This window comes from Periplaneta americana, chromosome 2, assembly GCF_040183065.1.
Source record: "Periplaneta americana isolate PAMFEO1 chromosome 2, P.americana_PAMFEO1_priV1, whole genome shotgun sequence".
Lineage (NCBI taxonomy): Eukaryota > Metazoa > Arthropoda > Insecta > Blattodea > Blattidae > Periplaneta > Periplaneta americana.
The window spans coordinates 196,014,065-196,031,001 of record NC_091118.1 but is presented as its reverse complement, the minus strand read 5'-3'; the positions used below and the strand labels follow the sequence as shown (position 1 = coordinate 196,031,001).

The window sequence follows — 16,937 nt, the reverse complement described above, 5'->3', positions numbered from 1 at the left end:
CAATATCAATTAATTATTTTCACAAAATCGAGGTAAAGTTTGAAAAAATGAGCAGAGCAACATTTTTTGCGCGATCATATTTTTAAAATTGCAAATACAATATATTTTGCATTGAAAATGTAGAGCAATATTATTCCAAAGCCTTTAAAAAACCATACTGTAATGGTAACTAAGTAACAATAAATGCACTGTAATGGGTCTATTTCAGTGTAATGAATTTAAATACTGTTATAGTCACAATCATGACATTGTATGAAAGAAAAATTTCACAACCTCGAGCGGGAATCGAACCTGCGACTTCCTGTTCTCCGGTCAGGCGCTCTACCACTGAGCTATCGAGTTCGTCTCACGCCAAAGGCTTGGAATTATCCTTTCATACTGGCGACTCTGTTATAGAGTACTGTCCATAGCGTCTGATCTAGTCAGCACTGCTTATGGGTTGAAAGAAACTTTTTACAAATGTAATCTTCATCTTACGATGTTTGGTGACGTGTACACGTCCGTTGATGTGACATATTAATGAATTTAAATACTGTTATAGTCACAATCATGCCATGGTATGAAAGAAAAATTTCACAACCTCGAGCGGGAATCGAACCTGCGACTTCCTGTTCTCCGGTCAGGCGCTCTACCACTGAGCTAGTTTTATGTTCCGCTTTGCAAAGAAAAGGATTCCTATAAGCATATTTTATTAGTGTGTGTCGAATTGGAACACGTACGGAAAAAATATTTACCATCCTCGATGCTAAGTCAGAGTAGGAGTTCGCTTGCATGTCTTGACCTCATGGGAAATAGAGAATGGGAACAAAAGACTGGATTGTTCCTCTTGAAGGCGAGAAAGATTAGAGCTGTCGAAGTTTGCGACGCGAACTGAGGAACGGATAATAGTATCCACCCAACTGTACATTTTTAGGTCTTTTAGGTTATGATATATTATATAATGTGTTTTATTCTGCCATTTCCATTTTAATATGCGTGTTCTTTTAGAGAGTAGTTGGTTGTAATCATAGGTGGGGGGGGGGGAACCTACAAAGGAGGACTTGTTTCGGGTACAAAGCACGTACGGTCAGAAGACCCGTGCATTGGATTTTAGATAAAATTATGATAATATAAAATTTGTATGTATAATATTGCTCAATAAGTCCATCTATCTATCTATCTATGAAAAATGGTTTCCCTAGCAACAAGTTTCTGTATGGGAATTCTAACTTTCAAGGCCTAACAATAATAGCTGTAAATACAAGTACAACAAAAAACACGATCGTGCAAAAAACAAATTTTGGTTCACATTAGAAAAGATCAAACCGTACATACTGGTAACAGTAAGAGATAAGAGCAATTATGAACCATGTTTTAAAAAATGGTCTAAGTGCTACAAAGTAAATAATTCAGGAACAATACAAAATAATTTATGGAGAACATTTTGGAGATGGTCCACACACATTCCATTGAAGTCAAAAGATGCTGATCGGCCATTGTTTGGAACGTAAACTGTTGTTGATTGCAAAAACACAAATTTCCACGAAGAAAGTTGTTGTTGTTTTCTAATGCCAGGCGTTTGACAATGAAGTCATTTGACCTCTTGCACTCCAATATTTTTCAAAGATATTATCATGACCAGCCAATGAAGCACAGATTTTGAGGTGTTCCGAATCCACCTCTTGGTCTGTGTCGCACAATGGAAATGGCAAGTTGTAGCTGATTTAAGTGAACACCATATTTTAACGTTTTGGTGTCTACTTCATTCACACACAATCCCCAGAATGTCTGGAGGACCACACCTGCTGTTTGTCGACGGGTCCACTGGACCTAGCTGGGAGATCTTGTTGATCACCAGCTTTCCCTCCTTAAGCCGCTGGAGGACGATTTTAGTGCCATAGCAGGTCAGCACTAGGAACAGAAAAGTAGGAAGGGTAGGAAGGAAAGGGAAATGAACCCCTAGGCCTCGAATGCTCTAATGCCGTCAAGGTCGAAGAAAGTAAGAGTTCAGTCAGAGGACTGGATAGGAAAGGGTAAATAGGGAATTAGGTATTGAATAGAGGGAAATTATACCAAATTCAGTCATTATCTCATCAAGCTGACCAGTGCTAATTGATGAGTAGCCCCTCCCTTTAGTTCAGCTTCCACGAAGAAAGTAAAAACAGGTATTCCTGACACTTAACACTGTTTTCTGTGTGAGGCACAATCTTAATCTCAAAATTATTTTCAGCACATGCTAGAGGAGAAGCACTCGCTGGAAGATCGTCTTCTGAATATGGAAGATGAACTGCTCTCAGCTCAGAGCCACTCACCATTTTGTGTTTGCAAGAGCAGCTGTACAACAGTGAGTTAAGAGTTGCTTAACTGTGAGTTTAAAACCAAGGTGATGGTGATTATGTTTACGATTATATTAAATTCAATTCATTTTATTTGGCCATTAGACATACAGTTTTAAGCTTCGTCAGAATACATTGAAAAACATATACCGTAAATATATTTTAAAAAACACTAATAAAAGACACAGTAAAATTTAAATAATACATTGAAAACATGAAATAATTTGAAACTTTTAAATTAAAGAAAACTAACTAAATTGTAATTAAGCTTATTTATTAAAATACAATTTCATACAAATTTGTGTTGAAAAACTCAGCAACAGAATAAAAAGGATTATTTAATAACCAATTGTAAAATCTAGTTTTGAAGCTATTGATTGGTAATTTATAATATTGACTTGAGAGCTTATTATATAATTTCATCCCCATAATTAAAAAGTTTGTGTTGCTCTTGTGTAATCTACAATTTGGAATATTAATTTGTTCACTATTTCTAATTTCATGATCATGTATATTGGCCACTAATGAGTAATTGTCGATATTTTGTCGAATGTAAAGTACTAGATCATATATATACAAATTTATGATTGTTAAAATCCGTGATTGTCTGAAAAGTGGCCGACATTGTTCCAGATAGTTTGATTTACATAAAATTCTAATGGCTTTCTTTTGTAAAATCAAGACGCTTCCAATTTTGGTTCCATTTCCCCAGAAAATTAGGGCATATCGGATTATCGACTGAAAGAAAGAAAAGTAGGCACATCTTAAATAATTTTGAGAAATGCAAGTCGTTAATTTCTTTAACAAATATAAAATTCTTAATAGCTTTGTGCATATGTATTCGATGTGCTTATCCCATGTTAAACTGGAGTCTATAAAAAGTCCTAGAAATTTTGTGTAGTTGAGTCTGTTGTCCTTATTTATTAGATAATTTAGGCTGAAAGTTATGTTGATAGTTTTTTCTTGATTAAGCAAGAAACCATTAGATTCAAACCATAAAGCCATCTGTGATAGAGTGTCGTTGTTGAGAGCATGTAATTGATTTAGAGCAGAGGAAGAACATAGTCACCACCATCACTATTATTATTAGACCTATTATTACCAAATGATTTTTTCAAGATTAAATCAATTGAGAGCGATGTAATTATCTTCCTTTTAAAAATTTCAGCTGGATGTCAGTAAAGACGACTCATTCGTTAGTGCCCGGTCTTCACCAGACAGTTTCCTGATAGAATCTCCTAGCAGTCTACAAGCAGAAATAGAGGCAGTGAAGGAGGTAAGTTCTTCGATAGTTTCATCAAATTAAAGATGAACACAACTATCAGCAGTTATAGCTGAACGCAAATATAAGAATTTATTTATATAGATCTATCTTGAAGAATGTACACTTAGCGGCAAAAAGAATGGGCCAACTCTTGGTCGATAGAAATGCTAAGTTCTATCATGCGGTTCACTCGTGTAAATGTAACCCAGTGCAAGGCATTGCTGTGGTGTCTCTTCATTGAAAGTCGTCCGTCTATAATGTAATAAACCTTACGAGCAGTGTGTGGCCCAGTGGTAAGAAGTCTGACATTCGTGCCAGAGGTTGAGTTCGCCTCCTGGTATGGTAAAATTATTTTTTTTATTTTAACTTTTACTTAATTTATTAGTTTAAATGTGAAATGGCATTTGTTAACAAACTTCGTTATGCCTGCCTTGTACAAATATTATTGCCCATTACCTGTGGGCTATTAATAGGTGAGCCCTGGTCTGTATGAACAAAAATACTTGTTTCACATCCTAAAAAAACGGACACATATCAAACACAAATAAATAATTAAATTAACAAAAACAAACAATTTGTTAATATATTAACAAAACAAGGCTGTGGTGGGGACTAGTATCTCGTCTGCGTCAACATCTGCCCTCATTCTGCACAGCATGGAGTCCACAAGATTATGGAACAGGTCTAAATTCTTGGCCATCTTCTCCCACGCATCTAGAACTCTGTCCCACAATTCCTCAGGTGTCCGAACGGGTGGTTGTTCTGCCCAATTAGAGCGTAGGGTCCTTTTGACTGCAGCCCACAAATTTTGAAACGGATTCATATCTGGTGAATTTGGAGGCCAGTCGACTGGGTCGACATCAATCCTCCTCGTAAACCATCTTTGAATCCGGTTGGAGGTGTGTATCGGATGATTATCCTGCTGGAAGAAAAGTGTTCCTTCTGGATATCGTTTTTGGGCGGAAGGGATCATTACATATGCCAAAATGTGTTCGTAGACTTCTGCCGTAAACAGACCGTGGATGCGTTCCAGAAGTCCTGCCCCATCGTATGACATCCACCTTCAACACGCGACCCTCACGCGAAGCGTATTGGTGGTCATTTATACAATAAACCAGGGCAGTACCATCATTGCTATTGGAGACAATGACCTCGTCGGAGAAAATGACATTTCTCCAATCAAAGTCCTGTCGGAGAGTACATACGCAGAATAACCTATGCGAACCAGGGCAATGAGTTATTGTTTCTGTGTCATCTTCAAGCGTAATGACGAGACAGAACGTTATATTAACAGATAGCAGTATTGCTTGAAAGAGAGAGGGAGGTTTATTTTTATTAGAGTTTGGGCATATTCTAAGAGATATCGCCACATAATTATAGCTTTGCGAGACATATGATGGCAAATTTGTAATAAAAAAAAGAAGATTGGGGGAGATTCGAACCTTGAGCTACTACTACCAACTTGTTCAATATACCAATGCCGTAACAACTTACGCTACTGCAACTGTTTATATCAGTTCGTCATAATACATGGTTTTCCTGTTCATATTCGCTCCGGTTGATTTTGTATTTATCAATTTTATTATTATTTCACTCTCCAAGGGCCCTGGTGTATCTAGAATCAACCCGCCATTCGATTTTAGTACATATTTTAGACTCAAACAAAATACAGCAAATATAAATGGTTTAATTATGTGTTACCTAGTGAACTACAGCATTGACGAGACGAGCATGCCCAATGTATGTCTCTGGAACTTGGAAATTGTTGGCCGGCCCATTCTTTTTGCCGCTAAGTGTACATACATACTTCCCTAAAATAATTCAAATACGGTACTTCTGTTTTCCTTTAAAATTTCAGGAAGAGCTGCAGTCCTTCAGCCCTTATGGACAAGCCACCACTTCTCTAGCTTTAATTGAGAATAGCATAGACACCAGGCATATACAGAAATTTCAAGAAATGGAAGAAGAAAAAGAACGGCAGAACCTCAGAATAGAGTTCCTCCAACAGCAAGTAAGTGCATACTATTGTGCATGGCTTTGTATTGGTGCTAATAAGAGCCAATTTTTCCTAATATGAGCCATAGGAACGTTTGTTAACTGTATAAAGTACATGAAACTTACTCATTTGTGTGTGTAAAATCATTGCAAATAATTTGAAATTGTTGTTTTCTAATGCCAGGCGTTTGACAATAAAGTCATTTGACCTCTTGCACTCCAATATTTTTCAAAGATATTGTCATGGTCAGCCACTGAAGCACAGATTTTGAGGTGTTCCGAATCCATTTCTTGGTTTGAGTTGCACAATGGGCAGTTAGGGGACTGATATATTCCAATTCTATGCAGGTGTTTGGCCAAACAATCATGGTCACTCCAAATAATTTGAAGTACAGTACCTATTATTTTACTCTATGGCTGTCAAACGTGGTCCTTGACAGAAAAACAGAAAAAACAGCTACAGGTTTGTCAAAGGAGAATGGAAAGGAAGATCCTGAATGTTTCACTAAGAGACAGACTCAGAAACGAGGAAATAAGAAGAAGGACAAAAATGCGCGATGTGGTAGAAAGGGCAGAAAACCTAAAATGGAAATGGGGCGGCCACGTAGCAGGTATGGACCACCAGAAATGGACGAATCGCACCACAATGTGGGACCCGAGAGAAGGATGACGGCACGTGGGACGACAAAAAACCAGATGGGCAGACTACTTCAGAACCAGAGCGGGAAGTCAATGGTCGAGAGTGGCACGAGACAGAGAAGTATGGAGGCAGCTGGCACCAAACATGAATCAATAAGCACCAGATAGGACAGAAAGCCAACGACAGTGAATGTAATTCGTGTGAAGTGATATGAGGAAGTGTGGGGGATGAGTATAGTAGAAATGATCGAAGAGGGAAGTCAGGAACAGTGAAACGAAGAAATATCAGTAATATGACCAAGCTCCCAAGGACTCGCTCACCTTAGGAGCCTACTTATGAGCAATTCCCTGTGACAACAGGAGGCCCTTGCCCTTATGGGATGTGTAAGGGCTAAATTTATAAATTTAATAATAATTTAATAATAATAATTTATTTATTTAATCTGGCAGAGCTAAGGCCAGTAGGCCTTCTCTTCCGCCCAGCCAGACTATTATTAGGTTGATGCAGAAGTTCGTGGCATTTTTGTTTGTCATCACAACACTGCATTGTTAAGAGATTGTTTATCGTTTGTTATTTGGAGTGTTGCCTTGAATTTTGCGGATTTGAAGAAAGTTTGTGCTGTTTGTGGACTAAAGAAGATGGAGTAACAGGTGGAAAGGACGAACACTTCCGATATATTCTTCTGTTTGAGTTTCGTAGAAGAGAAAAGGCAGCTCGAAACGTTTGTGCCGTACACGGGGAGAATGTCATTGGAAAAGTACTGGTGGGATAAAGAAGGCGTCGTGTACTACAAGTACTTCCCAGGAATGTATCCAAAGTACTGATATTTATTGCCAACAACTCAGACGTCTGGCTGCTGCAATTGAAGAAAAATGACCGGGAAGACTGCATCAACCGTTGCTGCTGATATTGCATGCCTGCTCTCCGCTAACATGACGAAAGCAGCTATCCAGGAGCTTGGTTGGGAGATGATTCCACATCCGCCATATTCTCCCAATCTTGCGCCATCAGATTTTCACCTTCTCCGGTCTCTAGCCAACAATCTTCAAGAGAACTCTTTTGGCAATAATGTTGATTTCCAAACTTGGCTTGACGACTTCTTTAACTCCAAACCAGCAGATTTCTTCAGATGCAGAATTGAAAACCTACCCAAGCTTTGGCAAAGAATTTTAGATAATATAGGAGAATATATTACTGATTAAATTCTGTTTTCTATTCATATCAAATAAAAAGTTTATCACAGCGAAAAAAACGCTAAAAACTTTTGCCTCAATTCAATACCAATACATCATTTTTTTGAATATATGAATGACTTGGTTAAGTCTCTAACACATCTCTATTTTCTCTCTCTCTCTCTGTGTGTGTGCGTGTGTGCGTGCGTGTGTGTGTTTGTGCGTGCGTGCGTTCGCACTCACTCTCTCACACTCGCTTCTTGTTTCAGTTGCAGGAAACATTGCGTGAAGTGGATATACTGCGGAAGAAAGAAGAGCAACAAGAGCAGGAACACACTAACACTAAAAGGTACGTAATTTTAAACTACCTAAAATTAATTGTTCTCATTTGATCGTTCATTCATAAGTTTTCTGCCCAAGGACAGGTCATTCACTGCAAACCCAGCATTCTCAAATCTTTTCTATTTTCCGCCTTCCTCATAGCCTCCACATATTATGATCTAACTATCTTAATGTTATTTGTTGTTCGATACACTCTTTTCACAATTATAATCACTGAACAACTTTGTTTTCTTTTGTTATATAACATTATACAGACTGGGTAAAAAGCATGGAACAATGCTTGTAACTTTCTTATTTCTAATTTTTTTTAAGAAACTTTTTATACAAAAGTTGTAGGGTATCAAAAAGGGAATATTTTGAACATGTTTTCAAATACTGTGGTTTTCATTTATAAAGAGTGTGCCAATGAATCTGTTTTTTTTTAATGGCACCATGTACTTATTTCCCCATTTTTTCGATTCTTCAGGTCTCAGTACGTACAATTTTTTTTTTTTTTTTTTTTGCAATTTATAAATTATTGTTTTGTAATTTATAAATTATTGTTTTGTAAAAATTACCTCCTTTGATGACAATGAATGTGTACTGGACAAAGGGAAATTTTAATGCTTCAGTACATGAATTTGAGGAGGCTTTGGATTAAAGAATTGCAGACAAAAGCTAATAGAAACAAGTGAATAAAGCTAGAAAAGGATCAGCGGAAAAGAATCACTTGGGAGGTCTTGGCTGTTGCACCTAAGAAGAAGGAGAAAAATAAATTCCTGAGTCCAATTTTTTCTCTAAATGAGACAAGTAGCTATATGTAGTTTCAAGTAGTTATTCCGTTAATCGTAAGATAATGAAAAAGGAGAGAAGGAGTATTCCCTCATTATTGACATATGGAAAGCAAAAATGTTAATTTTCCGATTAAAAATGTAATATTATAGATGTTGCAGCCATACATATTGTCTAGTCTGAAGCATAGATACTGCAAGAATCTTAAATTTGTTGCTGAATATTGTTTGAATGGTATTCAGTAATTTTTGTCTATTATATTTTACTATAAGAGAGAAGGGAAGACCAAGGACGATGTATATGGATAATATTGTGATGATGGCAAGGAAAAGAGGGAAAGGAATAAGAAGAATGGCGAGGGATAGAGAGGAATGGAAGGGATGGATCAAGGCAGACCTGATGCCGTGAAGCAAAAGGGAAAGAAGAAGATATTTTACTATTTTTATGCCTTTATTGGCTGACTCTTTCATTTTTAAATTTCTTGTTGTGTCACACATTATTATTATTATTATTATTATTATTATTATTATTATTATTATTATTATTATTATTATTATTATTATTATTTTATTATTATTATTATTATTATTATTATTATTATTATTATTATTATTATTATTATTAAGTATTAAATATTATTTACACAAATGAAAATAACAAATGCACTTTCTTGTTAACAGTGATCCAGCTAGATTGCAGAATGATACGGATAATCGTACATTTTCTGAAGTAAGTATGTAGAGAATTTTAACAATTATATGCAAAGTGTTGTAACACGACATTATGTTATTGAACTCTGAAACAAAAATAATTGATGTACTTAGACTTTGATTTTGCACATATAAAATTGCTTAACTTTCAACTATTCATAACATTAAAAGTAATTGTTCCACAACAGTAATTCATTATCTTAATTCTTGGCATCTCATTTGTATTACAACTATTTGATGACATTTGTGGAAGACAAAATGATTGTTGTTGTTGTTTTCTAATGCCAGGCGTTTGACAATGAAGTCATTTGACCTCTTGCACTCCAATATTTTTCAAAGATATTATCATGGTCAGCCACTGAAGCACAGATTTTGAGGTGTTCCGAATCCATTCCTTGGTGATTGTAGTTTTACATTTCTCCTGGTATTTGGCCTTAAAATTAGTTTTTTTCAACCAGTAATGCAATAGTGCTATATTGTTATCAATTCTGAACAATGCTTTAAAAATAAGAGTTTTGTCTCAGCTAGTGACCCAACCAATTTCTTTTTCTCTTCCTGATAAGTTTCAGAATTCTTTCTTCACGCACTCTTACCAACACAGCTTCATTTTTATTCTGATTGTCCATTTCACACGCTCCATTCTTCTCCATATCCACATTTCAAGTGCTTCTAATTCCTTCTCTTCACTTCTTCGTAATGTTCATGTTTCTGCCCATACGATGCTACACTTCACACAAAGCACTTCACTAATCTCTTCCTTAGTTCTTTTTCCAGAGCTCCGCAGATGATGCTCCTTTTTCTATTAAAATCTTCCTTTGCCATTGCTATCCTCCTTTTGACTTCCTGGTAACAGCTCATGTTACTGCTTATAGCACACCCCAAGTATTTATAACTGTTCACTTGCTCTACTGCCTCATTTAGAATTCACAAGTTCACCTTCTTTATTTTTCTTCCTATGATCATTGTCTTCGTCTTGTTTGCATTTTTCTTAATCCCATACTGCTCACAGCTGTCATTTAGCTCCAGTAGCATATCTCTTAGTATTATCTCCTCTTCTGCTAACTCCTTATCATCAGCAAATCTTGTGCACTTTATTCTTCCTCCAACTATCACTCCTCCCATGTTCTGAAAACAGTTCCTCACTAAATCCTTAAAGTAGATATTGAACAGGGTAGGTGATAAAGGGCATCCTTGCTCTTTCCTTATTTAGCTTCCTTCTGACATTTCTTCTCCTATCGTGACTTTGACTCGTTGTTTCATATAAAGGTTACTGAACAGCCTCCTCTAGATAGATAGATAGATAGATATTTATTAGCCTTAGGAAATACAATGATTTCATGGCATCGTCAGAGTGAATACATAATAAATATGCGGTTACATACATGTTTTTCCGACATACAAGATATCTACAATAATATACAAATAATATACAATCAATACATTCAGTAATGAAGTCAATTCTCCACAGTTTTCTTCAGACCATTACTTGTACAAGGTTCTTGGTTTCCTTATCCTCTTGGGCAGTCTCACCCCAGACATGAATCAGATAGAAAAGAAGAGCAGTAAACACAAAAGGAGATACTAACTACTGTAAGCTAAATTTGGAGTGCTAAACTAAGATACTCATTGACAGTAAAACGCATGTGGAAAAGTAAAATATGTTTCACTGACTTTTTAAATCTAGCACAGCTAAGGGCTTTAGTTTCAACAGGGAGTTTGTTGTAAAGTCTTATCCCTGTATGTGATAAGCTATTGAGACTTTTGGATAACCTATGATGATTAAAATGTAAATTATTGCATGTTCTTGTGCTGTAGTTGTGATAATCAGAGTTTATTTTAAAACTATCATAATTTTGGTGGATGAAACAGACTGTTTCAAGAATGTAAATACAAGGTAGGGGCAAAATATCAAACTCTTTGAATATTTTTTTACTATCCGAGCGAATAGGTACTTTCTTTATAATTTTCAATATTCTCTTTTGCAGTCTAAACACTTGTGCAAGTTTTGATGATGACCCCCAGATAATTATCCCATATGATAATACAGAGTGAACATAGCCAAGTAAACTGCTCCAATCCACACCAATTTTCTTTAGGATTCCCATCAGTTTATTCCAATCCACTCTGTCAAGCACGTACTGTTAAAATATAAACAGATTAAAACCTAAAACTTTTAAAAGTGTTAAATTCGTATTTATAAAAGGTAATGTACTTTTTAGGTAACCTTGGGGTACCATTTCAGAATGTTTAAAGTGAACTTCAAGAATTATATTTGTTATCTGGAATATTTGTTAAAATTTAGATACGAAAGTGGGGTTGCATGTGTATATTTACATTTTTTCCTTGCGCTAGTGTGTTAGTAATACTTCTTATAAACCTTTTGTTATACATAGGTGTTCGATAAGGAGGTACAGTGCCTGTTGTCTTACGAGTTGGAACACAAGGAAAGTCAGACTACTCAGATTTCGTAAGTTATTACCACACCAAATGCTAGATTCTAACATAAGTACATACATTTTTAATAAAAATATGATTACTCACTTGCAAATGGCTTTTAAGGAACCCGCAGGTTCATTACCGCCCTCACATAAGCTCGCCATTGGTCCCTATCCTGAGCAAGATTAATCCAGTCCCTACCATCATATCCGACATCCCTCAAATCCATTTTAATATTATCCTCCCTTCTACGTCTCGGTCTCCTCAAAGATCTTTTTCCTTCTGGCCTCCCAACTAACACTCTATATGCATTTCTAAATTCGACCATATGTGCTACATGCCCTGCCCATCTCAAACGTCTAGATTTAATGTTCATAATTATGTCATGATATTATCACTTTCTTCATCATTCCATGGAAAAGATTTCTTAAAGTACAGTAGTTTTTATTTGTATCTTTTAATTTTAAACTACTCTCATGTCTTGCCTTGTCTTCTAGATCATCTTCATGTTCTGCGGATGTGGAAAAACGGTTTCAGTCATCTACAACACAAACTGATGCAGGTATTATTATTATTATTATTATCATTAGCATCATTATTAGTGGTTTGGTGTTGTTGTAGTAGTATTATTATCTTCACTTCTGTTATCATCCTTGTTACTACTACTACTGTACTGCTGCTGCTGCAACCACCACCAGAATTACAATTACAATTACAATATAGTCCCCTAATGTTTCTGTTCAAAGACAATCCTAATATATTGGTACCGTTCTAATGCAAATGTATGATGATGGTGATGAGGATGATGATGATGATGAAAGGTATATTTAGATGTTGTGACTACTGTTAATAGTATTATTCATAATAATTAATTCATTATATGTGCAAAGAAATTTATGTTGTTGTTGTTTTCTAATGCCAGGCGTTTGACAATAAAGTCATTTGACCTCTTGCACTCCAATATTTATTTTTTTTATTTTAGTAGGTTATTTTACGATGCTTTATCAACAACTTAGGTTATTTAGCGTCTGAATGAGATGAAGGTGACAATGCCGGTGAAATGAGTCCGGGGTCCAACACCGAAAGTTACCTAGCATTTGCTCATATTGGGTTGAGGGAAAACCCCGGAAAAAACCTCAACCAGGTAACTTGCCCCGACCGGGAATCGAACCCGGGCCACCTGGTTTCGCGGCTAGACGTGCTAACCGTTACTCCACAGGTGTGGACGCACTCCAATATTTTTCAAAGATATTGTCATGGTTAGCCACTGACGCACAGATTTTGAGATGTTCTGAATCCATTTCTTGATTTGAGTTGCACAATGGACAGTTAGGAGACTGATATATTCCAATTCTATGCAGGTGTTTAGTCAAACAGTCATGGCCTGTTGCCAATCTAAATGCAGCTACAGACGATTTTCGTGGTAAATCGGGAATCATCTGTGGATTATGATGCAGAGAGTTCCATTTTTTCCCTTGAGATTGTGTTATCAAATTTTGTTTGTTGAAGTTTAAGTATGTAGACGTAATAAATCTTTTCACAGAGTAATACGTAGATTTAGTAACAGGTCTGTAAGTAGCAGTGCTGCCCTTCTCTGCTAAAGCATCCGCATTCTCGTTTCCCAGGATTCCATAATGGGATGGTATCCATTGGAATACAATTCTTTTATTGAGTGTTACTAGTTGAGAGAGCATTTTAGTTACTTCTGCTATTTGAGATGAAGGTGTGTGTCTAGAGACTATTGATAGAATAGCTGCGTTGGAGTCTGACAATATAACCGCATTTTTTAATTTATTGATGTGGCGGAGAAGATTCCTGAGACTTTCACTTGTTGCAGTGATGCAAAGAAATGTATTATTTATACTGTAAAATGGATGTGATTCAAAATGCATATGTCTTTATATTTATAATAATAAAAGTGTTGTTTTATATGTTCAGAGTTTTCTGCATTCACTGAAGGAGAACCACATCGTAAAAAGAAGAGAACAGCAAGCAGAAGTTCAGTTACTAAGGTAAGTAAAGCAAAGTATGTTATACTAATGTTGGCAGTAGCAGTTGTACTATAAGTGAATCAATTGATAGGCACTAAAATAATTGTCCAGAGAGTTTATATCATCGGGAACCACTAATTTTTCCTCTGTATTTTTAATTTCGCCTAATATTTTAGTATCAGCTAGAGGGTTTCGGTGAACTATTGCCCATCCATAATTAATCCTTACCCTCTCCTACTCCATACAAATATTGGAAGTGCAGCCAAAACTTATTTGAGAACCACTTTCAACTGATTACATCCATTATTTTATTTATTATTTAGTCCAAAACTTTCCATTAGCAATTACTTCACAGCTTGTCTCTGAGAACTTATTGAAAATTCTTCTCCTGCAGCCTCAACTGCTAATAGTGTCTCGTAATTTAGAAAATACTAAATTAAATTAATAAGGAAACGTTTCCTAGTTATGTAGGTACTAATATAAGATACATTTCTTATTTAGGAAACTCCGGATTCTACATCTGGCATCCTGACATCAGAAGAACAGAATTTATCATTCTCTGAGCCAGAATTATGGAAGTGGGTGCGTGAAACAGACGCCCTTTTAGACGAAAGGTAAGAAGAGGCACACACACAATATGTTGTTATTGTTGTTTTCTAATGCCAGGCGTTTGACAATAAAGTAATTTGACCTCTTGCACTCCAATATTTTTCAAAGATATTGTCATGGTCAGCCACTGAAGCACAGATTCTTACACACAATATGAAAGATATTATTATTTATTAAAGTAAGCTGGGCCCGAAGTTATTAAAATTGACCACAACTTGCTGCATAGGATTTGGAAGGCATAATCACTTCCTGTTCTGCCGATAATTAATATAATTCAGAAAAAATATTTAATATTAAATCCAATTTAATGTAAGTAGTTATTAGAATCAGGAACCTCTGTTTAAATAGGCCTACTGGTACCAATAGTTTTGAAAATGTGTGCACAGGGTTTAACAATGAAGTTATCTTTTTTCTTCCCAATATTTGGACGTAAGATCCACAAAAGTCTCAAGAGATTCGTAATTTGCCAGGTGTTCCATATCCTTATTCTCTTCCTTTATGCGCAATAAGCATTTAGGAGAAGTGAATAAGCCGATTCTTCGAAGATGTTTATCGAGGCAATTATGACAGTAAACAATCGTAACATGGCCACAGCGGATTTTCCAGGTAGATCAGGAATTAAGTTTAAATCTTTCAGTGAATTTTTCCATCTTGAATTTTGGTATTCCGCTAACACATTTTCTCCAAAGAATAAATTCATTTCAGTGCACAGTTATTTTAAGTGATTCAACTTCGGCTATACAAGCAGTAGCAACTAATAATTCCCCAATCTCCAGTAACTCCCTTTGGATAGTTTGTATTTTGGCAGGACAAAACAAGTGAATGGTAACTGGTGGATGTATTGATTGGTTCCGAGAAAATATTTTCAGAAATACAGACTTAAATTCAACATTTTATTTCACAGGCGAATGCTGCTAGAAAAGAATCCTGTAGTGAAAGGAAGTGGAGATAACAGAAACGGAGTTCAGAGGAATTTCAGGCAAAGAATTCTCTCAAGTGTTGGTTCGAGGAACCATGTCAAATGGAGGGTAATTTATTTACTTTAAATTGAAGAGAAGTCATTTAGTACTTAGTTTCTGACATAGTGTTTAGATTTTTTTCTTTACAGAATCAGGTTGCGTAATATTAATTACTTTAAACCAATAATATAGCCTATGTATATTACAAGAATATGAAACTGTTTTAATGTCGTAGCATAGCCTATTAATGAATTTACAAAACAGTGGCTAATGTTACAAATTCAGTCCACTAGGATTCTATTTCTGTCAGGAAATTGAAGTTTAAATTTTATTTGATACTATTTCTGTACCTGCTTTTTTTTTTTTTTAAATGGGATATGACAGTTAAGCTGCCAAGCTTGAAACTACAGCACTATGTTGCCAATATAGACTGTCACGCGATCAGCTGATGTGAGCTAGCAGCTTTCGTTAGATGGCTGACATTAAAACATTCATTGACAATTGACGTGGGGAAAAAAAAACAGTATAACCATCGACAGAGAATGAAACACGAAATGTATTGATGTAGATTCATTTTCCGGGCTGAGAGGCCGTGGTCTATTAGTTGGTTTTATACCAGATGTTTCGTCTGCAACTGCGGCAGACATCTTCAGAGGAGTGGTATCCGAGGTCGCAAGACTCTTCTCGGCGTACCTGAGGCAACTGATCCTGTGTCTGGTTGTGCGGGCGTATTTATAGTGCGGCTCGCGGGCCGAGGCCTGTTGTCGCTGCGGTCCGCGCCGCTTTGTTCGGTGCTCCCGTTCTGGGTTCCGTCCTTTTGTTGTAGTGGCTTCTTATCTGTTCTGTTTAGGACCGGGTACCAACACTTGTTTAGCTTTACGCCTTCTTCCTTGCGATTAAAGTTGTTGTTATGTTTATGTATTTCGATCGCTTCTCTATGTAGACGGGGGAAGAAGTGCGTCGTCGTGCTCAAGATGTCCGTGTCCTTGAATCTTACGTTGTGATCGCCCTCGGCCTCGGCCCGCGAGCCGCACTATAAATACGCCCGCACAACCAGACACAGGATCAGTTGCCTCAGGTACGCCGAGAAGAGTCTTGCGACCTCGGATACCACTCCACTGAAGATGTCTGCCGCAGTTGCAGACGAAACGTCTGGTATAAAACCAACTAATAGACCACGGCCTCTCAGCCCGGAAAATGAATCTACATCTATAGACTCCGGCCGTGAAAGCCTACACTGCAAAATGAAATGTATTAATGCTAATATTGTGTGCATAACAAGAGAAGCATTAGACACTCAACACGTGGGGATTATAACTTTGGCAACTCAACTGTGGTTACTATAGCAACAAGCTTCCCACACTTTGTGAAATTCAGTTGTTTTTCCGATCGCAACGCTACTGTCATATCCCATCTTAAGAAAAAACAGGTATAGTAAGTTTGTATTTTTTAATTATATATTTTTATGCTCGACCATGCCGAAATGTAGTAATTATACACCTGGTAGCAGACCTTTAATGCATGTCATTAAGGTACACCTACTCATTAAAGGTCAGGTCTTTCAGCCAATGACGAATCAGGTTACAACTGTTCAGCCAATTACAGGTCAGCTTTCTACCGTTATAAAACCGCAAGTATCGATTATTCTTGGATATGCAATCGAAAGAGAATTAGCGAAAAGTCACGGAGGCTGGAAATCCAATACTGTCGCAGAAGGTTATGTTCTGTTACTA

At 36.5% G+C, this 16,937-nt stretch overlaps 1 protein-coding gene across 8 annotated transcripts in view; it reads left to right on the top strand.

Annotated features, from left to right (window-relative positions):
- LOC138694995 (inositol 1,4,5-triphosphate receptor associated 2-like) overlaps positions 1-16,937 on the top strand; it is an 89,728-nt gene that overhangs the window by 61,382 nt on the left and 11,409 nt on the right. For all 8 annotated transcript variants that reach the window (XM_069819259.1, XM_069819255.1, XM_069819257.1 and 5 more), the window contains 10 exons: positions 2,210-2,323; positions 3,484-3,591; positions 5,438-5,590; positions 7,656-7,735; positions 9,180-9,228; positions 11,603-11,676; positions 12,143-12,207; positions 13,584-13,657; positions 14,138-14,250; positions 15,150-15,273. In XM_069819259.1, coding sequence (XP_069675360.1) covers positions 2,210-2,323; positions 3,484-3,591; positions 5,438-5,590; positions 7,656-7,735; positions 9,180-9,228; positions 11,603-11,676; positions 12,143-12,207; positions 13,584-13,657; positions 14,138-14,250; positions 15,150-15,273 — 954 coding nt within the window. The remainder of the gene's footprint in view (positions 1-2,209; positions 2,324-3,483; positions 3,592-5,437; positions 5,591-7,655; positions 7,736-9,179; positions 9,229-11,602; positions 11,677-12,142; positions 12,208-13,583; positions 13,658-14,137; positions 14,251-15,149; positions 15,274-16,937) is intronic.